Here is a 20,847-nt window from a genome sequence, read left to right as displayed (position 1 = left end):
TCGCTCAGTCATGTCCGACTCTTTGCGACCCCGTGGAGTGTAGCTTACCAGGCTTCTCTATCCATGGGATTTTCCAGGCAAGAATACCGGAGTGGATTGCCACTTCCTTCTCCAGGAGATCTTCCCGACCCAGGGTTTGAACCTGGATCTCCCTCATCGTAGGCAGATGCTTTATTGTCTGAGCCACCAGGGAAGTCCCCAAGAATACTAGGGTGGATGGTACCCTATCCCTTCTCCATCAGATCTTCCCGACCCAGTAATTGAACCAGGGCCTCCTGCATTGCAGGCAGATTCTTTACCAACCGAGCTATCAGGGAAGCCCCCACATTACTGAAGAGGTACAAGGAAAAAAAAAAACCCAAGTTGTAAACACACTATATTTAATTGTTCTAAGATTCTGCTTTTTTTGGTCCTAGTTTAACATTTAGTAGTTAGGATATACATCATATCGGAAAAAAGCCTGGTAGCAATTGTGACAACTATTATTGACTACACATGAACATTAAACATGCAGTTTTAGTATGTTAGAAAAAGTCAGAAGCAAAATGGAATACTTTTTCAATAAATGCTATATACCTTTGAGCTGGATTTTCAATGTGAAAAGGATCTGAGAGTGCCTTGTTCAATTTATTTTGCTTATACTTTCCTTTTTATAAAAAATGACATGACAACAAGCTAAATGAGTGTATGCTGTCTTTACATAAAAGTCCAAAGTGATGAGAAAGTATTTTTTTATGGTTTACTTGACAGCATTACTTAGTGATTCATAAAAATGTTGCTCTTCTGCTGTTGGCATCTTAGCTTCAAAGACAACAGTAGTTGTTGCAGACTAACAGTAACCCACAAGCACCTAGTGGAAGTATAATCAGCTCTTCTTTATGGGAGCACACCAATCCTAAGCTTCAAGGAATAGCACAAATAATTTACCAATTAAAATGATCAGTTTATTTTCAAATGTAACTAATCACACGAGAAAACAATTTACTATGAGCTAAAACTAGCAATAAAAATAAAAAGCATAAACATGATTAAATATGTCTGATACTGGAATCTTCACATACCTATCTAAATAACACCAAAATTTATGTTTAACATGTTCAAAGGAAGGAAAAACAAGCTTGAAAATATCTGAAGGGGATGGTGGTGGTTTAGTCACTAAGTTGTGTCTGACTCTTGTGACCCCACAGACTGTAGCCTGCCAGGTTCCTCTGTCCATGGGGATTCTCCAGGCAAGAATACGGAAGTGGGTTGCAATTTCCTTCTCCAGGTCTGCAGGGGATAGCTAACTTCAAAACATATCAAGATGTTAAGGTATAAGAATTCTGTAATTAAACTGATAGTAAGTAGATGAGTTTAAAAGTAGGTTAGACACAGGGAAGATCCCCTTGAGAATGGCATGTCAACCCACTCCAGTATTCTTGCATGGAGAATCCCCATGGACAGAGGAGTCTGGTGGGTCACAGTCCATAGGGTCACACAGAGTCAGACACAACTGAAGTAACTTAGCAGACACAGCTAAAGACAGAATTAGTAACTAGAAAACAATTCAGAAAAAGATATTCAAAATTAAGCATGGAGAAAATAAAAGAGAATATTAAGTTGATATTGAGATTTACAAGATATCATGTGAAGTTCTAATATGTCTCTAAGTAGAGTTCCGGAAGGAACAAGGAGAACAAAGCCAAGAGTAAGATCTGCAAATACAAATATAAAGGCTGAACACTTTTCAGAAATAACGGAAGTATGATTTGCATCATGAAGACTTCAATTTCCAACTATGATTAAAAAACATTTTGCACCTACATATAAATAAAAATCAAAACTGCAAAACATAAAACAGAGGCATTTCAAGAGGAATTAATGAGAAAAAAATCACAAAATAGCTTGAATGAAAAATTAAGAAAAATAGGAATTAGGTTGACAGTAAAAGGAGAGTCCAACTTCTGTATGATTAAATTGTGTTGATAAATATAATGATGATTCTGAAAAAATTCATGTGAATTAAAATATCAATGTGTAGTATTAGAAATATCCTAATTTATTTCTTTAAATGTCTTTTTTCATATTTGCATTAGTATGGCATGTGACAAAAAATTTATGTCTAAATGACTCTAATTAATTTTGAATTTATAAACTTATCTTTAAAGAAAAAGTATTTCAAGAACAGGGGCACTATTAAGTGTTTCTATCAAAAGCTTCCCATTCCAAAATGAAATTCAGAAAACCATATTGCAGACAAAATACAGGAGATCCAGGATAGAATGTTTGTGATAGAAGAAAGATGGAAATGCAACAAACTGTGTTACATTATTGCTTTTTAAAAAATAAAAAATGTTATGCAAGATTAAAATTTAAATAAAAGAATTAAAAAGCAATACCAAATTAAGATGTAAGTTGGGAAGTAAACCAATGTGTATTTAAAATGTATTGTTGAAGAACTCTCCTTTTTTCATAAGGTATTGAACTAGTTTAGACTTTGAGAAGAATAATTTTGTAATTTCTTGAAGTAAAATGAAAATAGATAAAACAGAGCATATATCACCCAAAGTAGTAGCAGAAAGTGAAAGAAATACCTAATTAATTAAAAACAGGTAAGAAGCATGCTGCTGCTGCTGCTAAGTCGCTTCAGTCGTGTCCGACTCTGTGCGACCCCATAGACAGCAGCCCACTAGGCTCCTCTGTCCCTAGGATTCTCCAGGCAAGAATACTGGAGTGGGTTGCCATTTCCTTCTCCAATGCATGAAAGCAAAAAGTGAAAGTGAAGTCGCTCAGTCGTGCCCGCCCGACTCTTAGCGACCCCATGGACTGCAGCCTACCAGGCTCCTCCGTCCATGGGATTTTCCAAGCAAGAGTATTGGAGTGGGGTGCCATTGCCTTCTCCAGTAAGAAGCATAGAGATAAACAAAAGATAAAACTAGAGAAAAATAGTGAAGCACAAAGTTAGATAGCAGATTTAAACAGAATTTAAGTATAAATGTTAAGTGTGAATAAATTTTTTAAAAAGTGAATGCATTTGCAAATTTAATGCTGTGTCCAAAAGACTTTTAAAACAGGGTACAGAGAATAGAAGGTAAAATTTGGGGGAAAAAATCTGTCATGATACTAACAAAGAATGCTGGCTACCTGTACTTGTATTAGACCAAAGCAGACTTTAAGGAAAAGCACATTATTTGGGATAAAGAAAATCAAACCTTAATTAGGAAAGGTTTAATTCATGATGAATATATAAATTATATATATATGTGCATTTACAAATCTAAAATGTATAACATGAAGAATAAATAAAATATAAAATATATATTAAAATGTCTTAACATGCAAAACAAGAATAGCAACATAACTACAAGGATATTTAAATTTGCAATCACAGATGCAGATTTAACATGCCTCCATGCCACTTTTAGAATCAATACATGAAGCCAACAGAAAGTCAGCAATGATATATAAGATCTGAATAGCATAGTTAACAAACAATTTCATGGATATGGACAGAACATTGAATCTAAGAACTGCAGAGTTCACATTCTTTTCTGAGTGTAATCAACTTATTTGAAGTCTTGATATAGGACGAGATCACTAAGTCCCATGAACCTTCGGGTGCTCGCTGCACAGTAAAACATCTGAGACTGAAAAGATGAGGCAGGACGGCATCGAGGAAGGGAAATGAGTAAAGTTAATCAAGGAGAAGGACATGATCAACTGAGATTTTGATAAGAAAGATTTCACTGGAGTGGGTTAAGATAAGAAAGAAAAGATACTGTAGAGTTCTTTTTATCACAGATACTTTTGCTTTGTTTTGTTTTTTGATACTTAACACTTTATTTTGGAATTTGTCTAAAAATGATTGTGGGACACCCACATACTACATTCTTAGACATGCATAGTTACTATTTCATTTGTAATATGTTCAGCAAATTTGCAATTAAAAAATGGTTTACAGTCAACTTTTTAAAAGGAGGAGATGCAAAGAGTGGGAAGCAGAAGTAAGTAGAAATCACTTATAAATTAAAATTGAGCACTTTTAATTGCTATCATATATTCCTTCACATGAGTAGTCCTTGTCCTTTAAATGGTAGGATTCCTTGAAGATGGCAGGCACTTTCCATTCCTATCACAGATACTTTGATATAACACAATGAATAAATAACAACAAAGGGATATAGATTTTGGGTACCAGGGAAGGTGGTGAAAAGCAGCAGGGTTGCTCAAGAAGAGGGCTCTTTATTACTCTATACGTATTTATAAATATATTTATATATTAATAAATAATCTTGTGCCACAGAGGAAACTATAAAATAAATTTACTAAAAATTTAAGTGAATAAAAATGACATCACTGCATGTAGCATTTTATAATTAATATTTTGTGGAGTAAAGCTAGTACAGTACTTCGAGGGAAATTTATAGCAATATATTTATCAGGAAATGAGAAATGTTAAAATACTGAGTTAAACATTTAGCAGAAGAAGTTGGAAAGCAAAAGAGTCAGATATAAGAGTAAGAAAAATAAAATAAATAAGGACAAAAATCCTACCCCACTTGTGTCAATGATACCAAGAGACAATCTGCCACTCAGCAAAAAGTACTGTCTACTAACTTCAGATATCTAACCCTTGCTATTGCTAAAAGTTTGCCATCTCTGAACTTCATGCTCCCCAATTCTAGGATCAGTTCACATCTTGCTCCAAAACACTGTATCCTACAAACTTAATTCTCTCTTGTTTAGCAAACAATCAGCTATTCATTTCAGGTATGTGATAAAGGCCTCTTCCATTCCCCACTATACATCCCCAAAATATTCACTGCCTTTTGGGGACAAATTGCAAGGATGTTCACTGCAGATTAATCTGTGATGTCAGGGAGTTGAAGGCAAACTGGATGTCTATAACCATGTAGGTAGACAGGTTAAGAGAAATGGATATATATGTTACTGTAAAACCACAGAAGTCAGAAACAATCAAGCAGTACACTCATAACATGTATAAACCTTAAAAATAGCACTTGGTGGAAAAGAGAAACAACAGGATGAGACATATACACCATATAACCCAAGTGATTTATCTCAGTTAATAATACAGCACAACTAAATAATACATATTTTGCAAAAACATGAAACCAAAAAGTACACATTCCACTTATTAGAATGTTTGTGGAGTCCTATAACAGAAGTGAAGAATGCTAAGGAGAGAAAAGAGTAAGGCAGAATAAGGTAAGGTGAGCAAAATATAGTAAAGTGTAAAGTGAAGGATGGGAGGGGAAGGATGGGAGAGGGAGAGAGAGAAGGGGAATGGAGATAAGGGAAGAGAAGGGCAGGAATTGGAAAGGAAGAGAAAAGAGGAAAGGAGAGGAGGAGAAGGAGAGGGGAAGGAAGTAGAAGAGAAAATAGGGAGAGAAGGGAGAGGAAAAGAAGAGAGAAGGGAAGAAAGAAGGTAGGGAAGAGAAGAGAGGAAAAGAGAAGAGGGCAGAAAAGGAAGAAGCAGAGGGAGAATCCTTTTCTGGACAATGTTCCTAATGAATTATATAGTATGATTAACCTAAGCTTCTTCACCTAGGGTCTAAAACATGAAAAAAAAAAAGTAATTTCAGACCTTTAATGAAGTAATGATGGTAACTGTGTACACATTAGGATAGCAGATTGCCACAAAATCTTTTTTTTTTTTTTTTTTTACTGTATGCTTTACAATTCTAGCTCCTTTCAAGTCTGGACATAAAAAATAAAAATTTTCCCTACAGTCTATTAAAACTGATGAATGTCTTCTCTTTTAGAAGTATATAATTTCAAGTTTATTGAAAGCTTTCACAAAGTAATCCCTTTCTTAAAATAGATAAGCTTTCAATGGAAAGGCAAAAATAAAATTTGCTTTTTCACCCATACAGTTACAGTATGTCTTTATTTCCTTTCATTTTGTTGTGGGCATCCTTACTTTACATTACTCATTACTACAATTTCTGAAATCCAAAGAAGAAAAATTAAATATAAGGAAAGCTTCATTGTTTGTCTTTTATTAAAACCATTCTCTGAACCATACATTAAATTACACACCTATGTGTAATAGATTGCAATTTTATGTGTAGGTTTTATCTATAAATGAAGGTGTTATTTTAGTTATCATGGAATGTTTCCATTTATTTATACAACCATGCCATTGTCCAAATCATTTTTTATATTCTTTCAGAATTGTTCAAAGAAATGATTTTATGTCCTGAATATATATACATTTTCTGTATTACTTAACTTTGTCATATCTTGAATTTTTTAATTAAAAAATATATATTACACTTCCTCCTATTCCACAAAATGAATGTTAACCCATTACTGCCAAATTAAATTCACTCATAAATGATGCAGATTTAATATTAATGTTCTTGAGACTAAATATGAAGATTACCCCACAGGCTCTCCAAACAAACAGGAAAACAGAAAATATACCTGATCTCTGAGAAGGAACTAAATGTTCTCTTTCTACTCTTTCCTACCCAAATGACTGAACTGTTGCACATTAGTAAACAATAACAAACAAAACCCCCAATATTCTCAAAATCACATATCATAGCCATGGCTTGTGAAAATTTCTGGTTTCCCTTTGTAATTATACAAATCTTTGTGGGTTAAATTACATCAAAATAAAACCCGAAATTTATTGGCAGAGACATGAGTTTTGAGAAAACGCTTTTAAATATCTCTTTTAAAAGAATAACTTCCAATGCTTTTACAATTTTCATGGGCTGAAAATACAAAAATGATGAAATACTTTCTTGTCTTTTTCCAATTCACTCATCATATATACTGTGTATATATGTATATTGGTATATATGGTATAGAAAACCGTGGAAGTAAATGTTCTAAACAAAGGAATTGTTGATAGTGTTTTTTACCATTCAGATTTACATGTATCAATTTGGGGTTATAGGCTGTCTGGATCAGAGGACCTGCATTTGCTGTGTGCCTTATTGCTTAAAAAAATTTTTTTTTTTACCTAAGTAAAGAAAGGCACTAGGAAGTCCCAAAAGATCTTTTTTCTCTGCTACTATCCCTAGGCAAGAAGGAGGAATTAGCCTTGTAACCAGATCCTTCTAGTCTCTGCCTTTAATTTTAAACAAGAAACCAGACGACTAAAAATGTAAGACTCACAGAGAACAGCAGAGGGCAGTATTTACTCATGTCTAAATCATCTCCCAGCTCAGAAATTTTAAATTTGGAGGGGGTCACTGTGGATGAAATGTATGACTTACGCCCTATATTTGCATTACTTGGCTTAAATTCTTATTTTCTAATCGGTTTTCCTTAAAGGGGAAATAATACTGACTTGATTCCTGATTCCACGCCCTCCCTTTGAAGTGCTGCATGATACCGAAAAATCAGCCACAGTATATAGCAGGGGAGTTAATCTTAGTGCCTCGAGTGGCACGTGGGTAACTTTAAAATTTAAATTTCATTCTATTCATTTCAATTTTTCTCATATCTACCTTTCCCCCAGACAAAAACTAAACCAAAACAGAAAGAAACCATTTCGTCAGGATTCCTTTGGCTAGAAAATGGCTAGAGGGCAATACTCCCAACAAAGATCAAAATTCCAAACTTTGGGAAAGGAAACAAAACAGGGAGTCCCCTCGTCTTTTCCTGTAGGAAATCCAAAGTGCAGTTGGTGCCCAGGCCTTGGTGCCCCTACTCACTTGGAGGTAGGGGAGGGGCGAGTGGAGACAGGTTTAGGGTTAGACCTGGACTGCAGTTGGCTCGCTCTGTAGACAGAGAAGGAATAGGGAAGGTTCGGTTTGGATGCTGTTGGATCTTATTGTACAGCAGCTCCCTTCCTTCCCTTCGTAAGAGAAAGGGCAGGAAACGGTTAAAGCAAATCTGCGCTTTGCATTCCCAGACAGGCTTTGCTTAATCCTTCCTCCCGCTCTAACAGACCCTCACCCCCTGCCTTTCTTTTATTTCTCTCGACCCCCTTACCCTTGAGTTATTACTAGCATAACAATCTAACGGTCTTTCCCCAGACCCGGTCCCTAAAGTTATTTATCTGCAAACCTGACCCCACCCCCATCTATTCGGCAGCAGCGTTTTGCTGTTATTGCTCAGATGCCGGCCAAGATTTGACCAAAAAGAAAAAAAAAAAAAACGAAAGAAAGAAAGAAAAAGAGGGGAGGGAATCACCCCCCTAGCCCCAACCCTCCCTTTCTCAGCGCCTCCTACTCGCCGGGCTCCCACACCCGACCGCCTACCGTCCTCCGGGAGGCTGGAGTGATTAGCATCCGGAGAAGCCAGTCGGAGGCCGAAAAAGTCGGAGCGCGCGGGCGGTAGGAGTGCCAGGCGGGGCCGCTTCAGCTCGGGTCCAATGGGGCTGGGGCGAGGGAGGGGCGGTAGGTGACAGCACCGGGAGCCAGGGGGAGTCCGGCTGAACTAAAGTGCGGGGATCAATGAGTGGCGAGCAAAGTTTCTGAGTCCTGCTCAGCTCGCGGTCTTCCCTCCCCCTCTGTTTGTGTTTCGGCGGCGCGGTGTGAGTGTGTGTGTGTGTGTGTGTGTGTGTGTGTGTGTGTGTGTACGCGCGCGCGCGCGCGCGTGCGGCGGGGAAGGGGCGGGGAGAGTGAGAGGGACCAGCCGGAGGTTGAGAGGGGCTCGCGGAGCTCCAGCTCCACAGCGGCGCTGCAACCTTCAGCCCGGGCAGGCGAGAGGGAGAGCGCTGACAGCCGCCGTCCGGAGCTGCTGGGGGCGCCGCCACAGTCCAGCGCCGACTTCCCCGCCTCCACCGTCAACAGTGCAGGAGAAAAGGGGGACCGATGGCCACCACCCCAACCCGCCCCAAACAAAAAGCCTTGTGGATTACAAAGTGAAACTGACACGGGACAATAAAACCAAAGGGCAAGAGGTCAGGGGCGAGGCGCACTAGAGTGGGCTTCTGACTGGGACTGCCGAAGAAGGAGTCCCCTGGCATGGTGAGGGGAGGGGACGCGGGGACAGCGCGCTGCTCCTGCCCGACGCCGGCGAGGCCGAGAAGAAAGGGGGACCTGCGCTTGATATGGATGTACAAATAATGGGTCGGCAGGCATCCTGGCAGAGGTAAAAAAAAAAAAAAATGCTGAGGAGCGCTGGATTTTGCCTGTGCCCGCCTAAGGGCTGGAAGAGGCAGCAGGGGCGGCGGCAGCTCCTCCTGGAGGAGAAGGGACGGAGCTGAGCGCTCCAGAGCGCCCGGCGAGCGTTTGGAATGCAGTTTGCTGGCTGCCCGAGCTTAGACGCCGCCGCCTGGGCCTCCGCGCCACTTCTGCAGCCCTGCTGAAGGGCTTTGCAGCCTTGTTCTTGAGGAGAGGGGAACTCGAGAAAACTCCTTGTCTCCAGCTTTTGGAAAAGGAATTCGATAACCCTCGGTTCCCCATCGTCCCCTCCCCAGTGCGCAGTTGTTCTCTCCACACCGCTGCGGAAGTTTGTCCTTCCTTCCTCAGTTTCTTCGCCTTGGGTAAGTTTTAAAGTTTCTGAAGATAATAGTTTGCGGTAATTCCTCCTATACCTTAAATACAGGCAACTTCTCCCAACTCCTATCCACCCCTGGCGAAAACGCTCAGACTCTGGATTCGAAAATAAAGTGAAGGGGGAAATATAGGAGATTGGAGAAACTTCTCTGGGAACTCGTCCACAAGCAGGAGTAAGTGCCCGAGGAATGCCCTGCCGCTTTTCCTCAAGGCATCTCCTCCTCACTAAGCGTCCAAATGGCTACCTGGAGGCTTTTGCTCGTGCGAATTGCTTCTTCTGGACTGGAAGTTCTTTGAAATAGCAGAGCTCTCAGAGCCGTCGGCTGCATGTCTGCTGGTGCTACTTGATCCCTGTCATTATCACTCTTTTTTTTTTTTTTTTGGCCTCACCTCTTCCTTCTCTTTATCACTCCGTTCCAGGGAGCCAAGACCATGGACTTGGCAGCAGACAGGGCTCCTGGCCGCGCGTGGCTCCCGCTGCCCACGTTAGCAGCGTTTCAGCTCCTTCGTGTCTTTTGCCTGCTGTCACTGCTCTCGGGGCCCGCCCGGGTCAGCGGGGCGGAGCAGCGCCAGGTGTTTCAGGTCCTGGAGGAGCAGCCTCCCGGCACGCTGGTGGGCACCATCCAGACGCGCCCAGGCTTCACCTACAGGCTCAGCGAAAGCCACGCCCTGTTTGCTATAAACAGTAGCACCGGGGCCCTGTACACCACTGCGACCATCGACCGCGAGAGCCTGCCCAGCGACGTGATCAACCTGGTGGTTCTTTCCAGCTCACCCACCTACCCCACCGAAGTGCGGGTGTTGGTGCGGGACCTCAATGACAACACCCCGGTCTTCCCAGAACCCTCGATTGTGGTCACTTTCAAGGAGGACAGTAGCAGCGGGCGGCAAGTCATCTTGGATACCGCCACCGACTCGGACATCGGCTCCAATGGCGTTGACCACCGGTCCTATCGCATCATCCAGGGCAACGAGGCGGGTCGCTTCCGCCTGGATATCACCCTGAACCCGAGCGGCGAGGGCGCGTTCCTGCACCTGGTGTCCAAGGGCGGGCTGGACCGCGAGGTCACACCGCAGTACCAGCTGTTGGTGGAAGTGGAGGACAAGGGCGAGCCCAAGCGGCGGGGCTACCTTCAGGTAAACGTGACTGTGCAGGACATTAATGACAACCCCCCGGTTTTCGGCAGTTCCCACTACCAGGCGGGGGTGCCTGAGGACGCCGCGGTGGGCTCCAGCGTCCTCCAGGTGGCGGCGGCGGACGCGGACGAGGGCACCAACGCGGATATCCGCTATCGGCTTCAGGACGAGGGGACCCCCTTCCAAATGGACCCCGAAACGGGGCTCATCACGGTGCGGGAGCCCTTGGACTTCGAGGCCCGGCGCCAGTACTCGCTTACGGTGCAGGCTATGGACCGAGGCGTGCCTTCCCTCACGGGGCGTGCCGAGGCGCTGATTCAGCTGCTGGACGTCAACGACAATGACCCCGTGGTAAAATTCCGCTACTTCCCTGCCACCTCGCGCTACGCCTCGGTAGATGAGAATGCTCAAGTGGGCACGGTGGTGGCTCTGCTCACCGTGACGGACGCAGACTCCCCAGCGGCCAACGGGAACATCTCCGTGCAGATCCTTGGGGGCAACGAGCAGCGCCACTTTGAGGTGCAGAGCAGCAAAGTGCCGAACCTGAGTCTCATCAAAGTTGCCAGCGCCCTAGACCGGGAGCGCATCCCTTCTTACAACCTGACAGTTTCTGTCTCGGATAACTACGGGGCGCCCCCTGGCGCAGCGGTTCAGGCGCGCTCTTCCGTGGCGAGTTTGGTGATTTTCGTCAATGACATCAATGACCACCCTCCTGTGTTTGCACAGCAAGTGTACCGAGTGAACCTGAGCGAGGAGGCGCCCCCGGGAAGCTATGTGAGTGGAGTGTCCGCCACTGACGGCGATTCTGGTCTCAATGCTAACCTGCGTTACAGCATCGTCTCTGGTAATGGACTGGGTTGGTTCCACATCAGTGAACACAGTGGTCTAGTGACCACTGGGCTTGCTGGGGGCTTGGACCGTGAACTTGCTTCCCAGATTGTACTCAATATCAGTGCTCGGGACCAGGGGGTTCACCCCAAGGTTTCCTATGCCCAGCTTGTTGTGACTCTCTTGGATGTGAATGATGAGAAGCCAGTGTTTAGCCAGCCAGAAGGATATAATGTGTCTGTGGTTGAGAATGCACCTACCGGGACTGAACTACTGGTGCTCGGGGCAACCGATGGGGACCTGGGTGACAATGGGACAGTGCGATTCTCCCTACAGGAAGCTGAGACCGACCAGAGGTCCTTTCGCCTGGATCCTGTGTCTGGGAGGTTGAGTACTATCTCTTCCTTGGACAGGGAGGAACAAGCTTTCTACTCCCTGTTGGTTCTAGCCACAGATCTGGGGTCACCTCCCCAGTCATCAATGGTTCGCATAAATGTGAGCCTCCTGGATATTAATGACAACAGCCCTGTGTTCTACCCAGTCCAATACTTTGCTCATATTCAGGAGAATGAGCCTGGAGGTAGCTACATCACCACGGTGTCTGCCACTGACCCAGACTTGGGTCTCAATGGAACCATCAAATACAGTATATCAGCTGGGGACAGGTCTCGGTTTCAGGTCAATGCTCAGAGTGGGGTTATTTCTACAAGAATGGCCCTAGACAGAGAAGAAAAAACTGCTTACCAGTTGCAAATAGTGGCTACTGATGGTGGCAATTTGCAGTCTCCCAATCAGGCGATAGTAACCATCACTGTGTTGGACACTCAAGACAACCCGCCTGTATTCAGCCAGGCTGCCTACAGCTTCGTGGTCTTTGAGAATGTGGCCCTGGGATATCATGTGGGTAGTGTGTCCGCCTCCACCATGGATCTCAATTCCAACATCAGTTATCTCATTACTACCGGGGATCAGAAAGGTATGTTTGCTATCAACCAGGTTACTGGGCAGCTTACCACAGCAAGTGTGATTGACAGAGAAGAGCAATCCTTTTATCAGCTGAAAGTAGTAGCCAGTGGGGGCACAGTGACTGGAGACTCTATGGTTAACATAACAGTTAAGGATTTGAATGACAACTCTCCCCATTTCCTTCAGGCAGTAGAGAGTGTGAATGTGGTGGAAAATTGGCAGGCAGGTCACAGCATTTTCCAAGCCAAAGCTGTGGACCCCGATGAAGGTGTCAATGGCATGGTAGTCTATAGCCTGAAGCAAAACCCCAAGAATCTCTTTACTATCAATGAAAAGAATGGTAATATTAGTCTGCTAGGACCCCTGGATGTTCATGCTGGTTCCTACCAGATAGAGATCTTAGCATCTGATATGGGTGTTCCCCAGCTCTCCTCTAGTTTCATCTTAACAGTTTATGTCCATGATGTAAATGACAACCCACCAGTGTTTGACCAGCTTTCTTATGAGGTCACCCTTTCTGAGTCAGAACCTGTGAATTCTCGATTCTTTAAAGTGCAAGCTTTTGATAAGGATTCAGGAGCAAATGGTGAAATTGCGTACAGCATTGCTGAAGGCAATACTGGGGATGCTTTCGGCATATTCCCAGATGGTCAACTGTATATAAAAAGTGAACTGGACCGTGAACTTCAAGACAGATATGTTTTGCTGGTTGTTGCTTCTGACAGAGCGGTGGAACCCCTTAGTGCTACTGTGAATGTTACTGTAATTTTAGAAGATGTAAATGATAACAGACCTCTTTTTAACAGTACCAATTACACATTTTACTTTGAAGAAGAACAAAGACCTGGGTCGTTTGTGGGCAAAGTAAGTGCTATAGATAAAGACTTTGGGCCAAATGGAGAAGTAAGGTATTCTTTTGAAATGGTGCAGCCAGATTTTGAGTTGCATGCAATTAGTGGGGAAATTACAAATACCCATCAGTTTGACAGGGAGTCTCTTATGAGGCGGAGGGGGACTGCGGTGTTTAGCTTTACAGTCATCGCAACAGATCAGGGGCTCCCTCAGCCTCTTAAGGATCAGGCCACAGTACATGTTTACATGAAGGATATAAATGATAATGCTCCCAAATTTTTAAAAGACTTTTACCAAGCAACAATATCAGAGTCAGCAGCCAACCTGACACAGGTTTTAAGAGTATCTGCCTCAGATGTTGATGAAGGTAATAATGGACTTATTCACTATTCTGTAATAAAAGGAAATGAAGAAAGACAGTTTGCTATAGACAGCACCTCTGGTCAGGTGACACTGATTGGCAGATTAGACTATGAAGCCACACCTGCCTATTCCCTTGTAATTCAAGCAGTGGATTCAGGAGCAGTCTCCCTCAATTCGACCTGTACCTTAAATATTGATATTTTAGATGAAAATGACAATACCCCTTCTTTCCCTAAATCAACACTATTCGTTGATGTTTTGGAAAACATGAGAATCGGTGAACTCGTGTCCTCTGTTACTGCAACTGATTCAGATTCAGGTGACAATGCTGACTTACATTACAGTATCACTGGGACTAACAACCATGGAACTTTCAGCATTAGCCCAAACACTGGGAGTATTTTTCTTGCCAAAAAATTAGACTTTGAAACACAGTCTTTGTACAAATTGAATATAACAGCAAAAGACCAAGGAAGGCCTCCTCGTTCATCTACAATGTCGGTGGTTATACACGTGAGAGACTTCAATGACAATCCTCCTACCTTCCCTCCTGGGGATATTTTCAAGTCTATTGTTGAGAACATCCCCATTGGAACATCTGTCATTTCTGTGACTGCACATGACCCCGATGCAGACATTAATGGGCAACTCTCCTATGCAATCATCCAGCAGATGCCACGGGGCAACCACTTTGGCATAGATGAAGTCAAAGGCACTATTTATACTAATGCTGAGATAGATCGGGAATTTGCTAATCTCTTTGAGTTAACCGTTAAAGCCAATGATCAAGCTGTGCCTATAGAAACTAGACGGTATGCTTTGAAAAACGTGACTATTTTGGTTACAGACCTCAATGACAATGTTCCAGTGTTTATATCACAAAATGCCCTGGCGGCAGACCCTTCCGCTGTGATTGGTTCTGTTCTGACCACAATCATGGCTGCTGACCCAGATGAAGGGGCGAATGGAGAGGTGGAGTATGAGATCATCAATGGTGACACAGACACCTTCATTGTAGATCGCTATAGTGGAGATCTGAGAGTGGCTTCAGCGCTGGTGCCTTCTCAGCTGATCTATAATCTCATAGTTTCAGCAACAGACCTTGGCCCTGAAAGGAGGAAATCAACCACTGAATTGACCGTCATTCTTCAGGGCCTTGATGGACCTGTTTTTACACAACCCAAATATATAACCATTTTGAAGGAGGGAGAACCCATTGGCACCAATGTGATATCAATAGAAGCAGCTAGCCCTAGAGGATCCGAAGCGCCAGTGGAGTATTATATTGTCTCAGTCCGTTGCGAGGAAAAAACTGTTGGACGGCTCTTTACTATTGGACGACGGAGTGGCATCATTCAGACTGCAGCCATATTGGACCGGGAGCAAGGAGCATGTCTTTACCTGGTGGATGTCTATGCCATAGAAAAGTCAACTGCCTTTCCCAGAACACAGAGAGCAGAGGTAATGATTTTATCATTCCTTAAGAATTATTTGTTGATTTTTTGAGGGGGTGGGGGAAAGATCATTCTCTTTCTATTTGCTTTCTATAATGATTTACCTTTATTGTTAAGTTGTTCGTTTTACTGACAGGACCATATAAAAATGTTCTATCTTACAGACTAACAAAAAATACATACAGTTTAGCTTTCAACCTGATCAGAACCAAAGTAAGAACCCTTTTTACCTTGTATTTCATCTCATGCTATCTTATGTGTAAAGCTAAGGAGAATTCTTTAGCGATTTCAGAAGTTCAGGAAAGAATCCACTTATTCAAGTTAAATTACCTTATTAAACTAAATACCTCACAGTTAAGGAAGTCTACCAGAGGATGAGGAATTTCAGACTTGAGAAATCTCTATTCCTCAATGAAGAACTTTGGTAGAAGTCAGCATTATAGCGTGGCTTTCTAGGGGGGAGTGGCAATGGGCTGACAGTTTACATCAGGACAGTATTAACTTTCACATCCTCAGCAGTCTTGGCAGTTTCTTTATAGACAGTGACTAATTTTAATGTGCTGAGCCAAGTTTGGGGAGATTCCTGATTTCATCTGCCTTCACATTTAAGGCACTATCTTCTGACTTAACATAATCCTTTTGCTTCTCCCTTGAACTAAAGCATGTAATGTGCTGTGAATGATCAGAGATTAGAAGCTGTTTCTGGAGACAATACCATATGGTTCAATGCCATGGTATAAGTACAAGTTGTTCTGTCTGCTGATAGGTTAGACACTAATGTTTCATAGCATAAGCCAAAGAATTTCAAGCTTGGCCTTTCCCGGGGTATATTTTTGACTATTACTACCTCAGTGTATCATTGATTTGCTTTTTTAATTGAACTGCTTCCAATGTTGTTTTGACCATCAACTAGAAACGATACAGCTATACCCCGGATGGCTCATTTGCTGGTTCCTCAGTTCTCTCTCCCCTTTAATATATCCCTTCAGAGATATTCTGGTGTCACTTAGCCAAAAACACAGATTATCAAATGTGGTTTGTGATACTTGGCAGGAACCCAGACACAACATGCTAGTGAATTTGAGGCTCATGTGTTTGTTTTCTTGCTTTCTTTTCTTTTTTATAGCTGTGAGGGGTTTCTTCACTTAAAATGTTCATTTATTATTATTATCTTTTCGAATCCCATGTGATTTTTTTTTTTTCAAAATAGATATGGCTCTTCTATTGATGAAGCAGTATATTCATGGCCTAGAGGATATTAGATATATAATTAGGGATGTAATTCTTCATGGAGACATAATTCTTAGAGATATCATTCTAAGTGAAATTCACTTTTATCTGTACACACAGCCCTGAAGAAACTTCTACCCATATGTCCTCTTTTACCTAATTAGGTTTTTAATGATCTGAGATAGGTCTTACATACTGAATTATTTGGTTTAACTCAGGCTATGATTTACATGTAATTTTATTTTGATTTGGGGTTATTCCTCTGCTAAACCCACTTCCTGGCTCTGTTTTCCATCTCTGGAATTATTTCTTAGATGAAGAGATTTAATTAGTTTAAACATGGAAATACTTATTAAAGACAGGCAATTAAGTCATTCTAGGCTTTAGAAAAAAATTTTAAACTATAAAATAGATTATGTTATTGGTTGTTGTTTGGTAAAGTGTTTACCTTTGCTTGGCAATAAGAATAAATGTCCATTGTTATCATTAGAAGATTTATTTAGTCTTACTATTTACCCATTAGATATGCAAAAATTGACTTGGCTTAAACTTATTAAATAGTGCTGTCACTTCATTAGACATGAGGAGTAAGAGTAATAATTATAGATTATTTGGTTAATAATAGGTGATAATATGTCTGTTATTTTTTAACCTCAAATAACACCAATATGAAAACTTATTCATATTTGCTCTAACCTCTTTAAAGATCTGGAGAGAATTCACCATGATGATTTTTTTAATGAGAAAAAATTGTTTGTCAGGGTATCTTCTGTGAACTAAAGTGCTGAAATTGTAAACCAAGTTTGAGTTCCCAAGCTCCAACCACTCCTAAAATTAAAAGCAAATGTGTTTCTCCAAAGAATATTGAAAGCAGTAGTTGGGAGCTAGAATTTCATATTATTATTGGTTGTATCTTTCAATTGTATACAATAAAGTTCTTTTTTCCTTCTGCTCAAACAATTAATTTACCATGATTCTGCAAAAAGAAGCTATACATTACCTAGGGTTGTCAGAGGTGATTTTTCAGTTGTTCATTTCCAAGTGCAAACTTTGCTCCAATGCATTTAACAATTTATTCCTGTACATTGATAGGAGTCTGGGTTGCTTACTCAGGTTTCTGGCTAGAGTCATGGCTGATCACATTCCATGGACAGAGGGTCAGTGGTAAAAGAGAAATGATTTAATCTGCATTCTTTTTCAAGCTCTGACACTTGTGTGGAGGCGGAAGGGCCTTGGGGATTTGGCTCCAGTACTGCTCCTTTTGGAGACTGTCCAGTTGTACACCTTCACCTCCCCTACCTATCATAGCTAAAACTTTGGTATATATAACAGTGTCTTTGAAGGATGGCTTTGTGTTGCAGACACAAGGTTTATTGTCCTTTCATTTTGCATCTTTGTATTCTCAGAAGAGTCTTGATTATGTTAGAATAGCTCATATACATTTTGTACCTCTTTTCTACCTTCAACAACAAAAAATAGAGATGTAGCACATCCACAGGCATTTCTTTTTTAACATGTGTTTTATGGGAACATGCAACTTAGGGACTGGGTTGGACTTGTGAAGGTCAGAGGCTTTGTCTCATTGGTCTTTATGATCTCCTAGTATAATATTTCTTTGATAATAATAATGTCTGCTAGAGTCTGGTATATTACCTGATGTATAGAAGGTACTCAGTACATGTTTGCTATATGAGATGATAGAAGAGCTAAGGCTGGTACATGTGTTCTTGTGTCTGAGGAGTAATCAACAGAGAGAAGCAGGGGGAATGGAAGGGGCTATTAGTAAGTTTGATCTTATCATTAATTGAACTAGGGACATAAAGACATACCAGTTATCTCTGTTCTACAAATGAACTGAGAATTGTCAGAAAGCTCAAAGAGGAAAGAAGAATTTAGGTGGGTGGTCCCACATGGAACTTAGCATTTAAATCAAAGGAAATCCTATATATACTTCCAGGTTGCAGTTCTCAAATTGCTTGGCCTCAGGATCCCAAAGAGCTTTGGCTTGGGTGTGTCTTAGCTATTGATATTCATGTTATGAACATTAAAATTGAGAAAAATTTAAAATATTTATTAATTTCTTTTAAAATTACTGTAACCATATAATATATATTTGTTAATAAAAGAACTTAATTTTGTCAACCCTAAAAACTAACAAAAAAGACACATTATTTTATGTTTTCATAAATCCCTTTAATATTTAGATTAAGAGAAGAGAGCTGGATTCTCAAATCTTATTTTGTCTATTGTAATATGTTGTTCTGGTTAAAATATATGAAAATAATCTATCTTCTCTTAGACAAAGCTGAATAAGAGAGAGATATTTTGATATCCTTTTCAGATAACTGTTGATTTTCTTTTGATACTATATCAGAGTTTCACAAGTGGCTGTTTCTTAAAACTTACTTGCAATAAGGAATCTGAAACCCTACCATTGAATTTTTCATACTTTGTTGCATGAAAATATTTATCTGCCTTGGCTTATGAATGGAAATTTTACCTATGTATGACTTAGAAACATCAGGTACTGGTCATTTGGAAAATATTGGTATAACTGATAAGGATATTGTCGAAAGAGCCTTTACATATATTGACTCACAACCTCATGGTAATGGTTCAGAGTTTTCCAAATTTGCTTTTTCACTTGAAAGCTCAAATTTTATCACTAATAACATATATTGTTGTTTCCTGAAGTATCAGGCTCCCTTTGTTCATTTTCAAACAAACAAAAAATATCTGCCATTTTTTTAAAAAAAGCATGGTTTCTCTATCAGTTGTTTTTTTCAAGGAAAAATTGTATTCCAAAAATAAAGCACTAGTTCAGCTTGCAACTCAATCCATCATACACATGCTTTTCTTTGAGACCACTGTACATAGGTACAGATTAATGGCTCTTTGTTCATGTTTCATTGTTTGTCACCCCAAATATTGAAAAGACATTGGGATTTAAGGGTTGAGATTTAATACAATGAATAATTTACTGTTTCCTCAAGGAAAAGTCTTTAGTTTTGAAGTGAAACTGGCGTTTTATTTTCACTGTGACTAGTAAGTGAATAATACAGTTACACCTGGAATACCTTGGAGCTACTGCTTGGCTTTGTGCTAAGGTGCCAGCAGTTTTACCAGCCATCAGTTTTGCACTTCTAGTGTAAATGTCAACACAGTGAACAGGCAAACACTGCTTTGTATTATTATGAATACAGTTTTGATTTCCCAGGTGTCTTTAATGGGTCTCTGGTATGCCTAGGGCACCATCTTCTGTGGTGAGAGAACCACTGGTCTAAGTACTGACATTTTTGCAACTCAGTAAAAATAGTAAGACAACAAAAATAGTCTATTAAAAGTGTGCTTAGAATATTAAGTGAACAAATTATGGTTTTTTAAAGATTAGAAATGAATTTTAGCAATTGATAATAAACCAATTCATTTTCACATTGAAACCATCAAGATTTCCAAGAGAAATGGTGGAAACATTTGTAATTAATCCTGAATATCAAGCTTAGAAATACTTTTCTTCCAGACTGTTCAAGATAAAGGTGAGTGAACCTTACATTCAACGCCTGTATATCTTGTATGTCATTCCTCACAGGCAAAATATAAGCAAGGAGTTGAATATTTAATAATAATGGTAATAATTATTATAAAATGTATTGAGTATCACTATGTTCAGTGATTGAGCTGAGTACTAAGTGTTTCTTCAGCAATTTTATCATTTGGGCCTTACAACATGTCATTATCACTCCCTCTTTGTAGTTGTGGAAGCAGTCTCAGAAAAGTTAAGTGATTTGTTTAAATTCAGATAGATAGAAAACCACATCCAGACTTGTAGTCCCTTATCTGAGTTCATAGTTACTCTCCTATAAAGCCAGGGCAGTCTGTGGCCTTAGTCAAGAGAAGGACATTTAATCTGATGGATACAACTGTATATGTAAGCTTTTGATAACCTTGTTTTTATACCCTTTTTTTGGTGTTAAAAAGTCTTTTTGAAAAGTGGTATTATGTATTGTCTGAACCAAGAGAAGTATGACTTCTGCTGCCTCAATCAAGACCTTCAGCAGATACTGTTCATTTCCATGGGTCACTTACTGATAGGAATGAGGACACCAGTTTGAGGACATGTGGAGGCGTTTCTGGAACAGGGTAGAGGCTGAGAACATGAGAGGGGCCTTGGAGACAAAGGGAGGGCATATTCGGTGACTTTCCTCACCCACAGTATTCTGCAGATTGGAACCAGTCGCTATACATTAGGAAGGTAGAGGATCCATTTTTGGATTTTCAGATGATAAATCTTACTCTCTTAAGAAATAATGATGAAATTGTGTGGATGACTTGTGAAGATTATATGAAAAGGAGGAAAACATTTTCTTACTTTCTCAGCTTTTGACTTCTACGGTGTTTATTTTTTAATAATCTATGATTGTTTTCTGATTTTGTTTTTTCCCTGTTGGTATGTTTTTGAATTTGTTAAACAAAACACAGTGACTTAAAGGGCTCTATAAATTTTCAAGTCATGTATACAGATAAGGAATACTGATGAATGATTAAGCTCATGC

The 20,847-nt window shown here is 40.6% G+C and overlaps 1 protein-coding gene and 1 long non-coding RNA gene across 5 annotated transcripts in view; one reads left to right on the top strand and one right to left on the bottom strand.

Moving 5' to 3' along the window:
- The window catches only part of LOC138422486 (uncharacterized), a 208,776-nt gene extending 200,221 nt beyond the window's left edge, over positions 1 to 8,555 (bottom strand). For all 4 annotated transcript variants that reach the window (XR_011249893.1, XR_011249890.1, XR_011249892.1 and 1 more), the window contains exon 1: positions 8,223 to 8,555. This is a non-coding gene — a long non-coding RNA (uncharacterized lncRNA). The remainder of the gene's footprint in view (positions 1 to 8,222) is intronic.
- Positions 8,556 to 9,185: 630 nt separating this feature from the next.
- The window catches only part of FAT4 (FAT atypical cadherin 4), a 186,833-nt gene continuing 175,171 nt past the window's right edge, over positions 9,186 to 20,847 (top strand). Inside the window, exon 1 of the mRNA XM_069557461.1 lies at positions 9,186 to 15,071. Within this exon, the coding sequence (XP_069413562.1) occupies positions 9,897 to 15,071 (5,175 nt within the window). The 5' untranslated portion in view covers positions 9,186 to 9,896. The remainder of the gene's footprint in view (positions 15,072 to 20,847) is intronic.

Source organism: Ovis canadensis, chromosome 17 (assembly GCF_042477335.2).
Source record: "Ovis canadensis isolate MfBH-ARS-UI-01 breed Bighorn chromosome 17, ARS-UI_OviCan_v2, whole genome shotgun sequence".
NCBI lineage: Eukaryota > Metazoa > Chordata > Mammalia > Artiodactyla > Bovidae > Ovis > Ovis canadensis.
The sequence above is the reverse complement of the archived record's forward strand: the minus strand, read 5'-3'. Positions and strand labels throughout refer to the sequence as shown.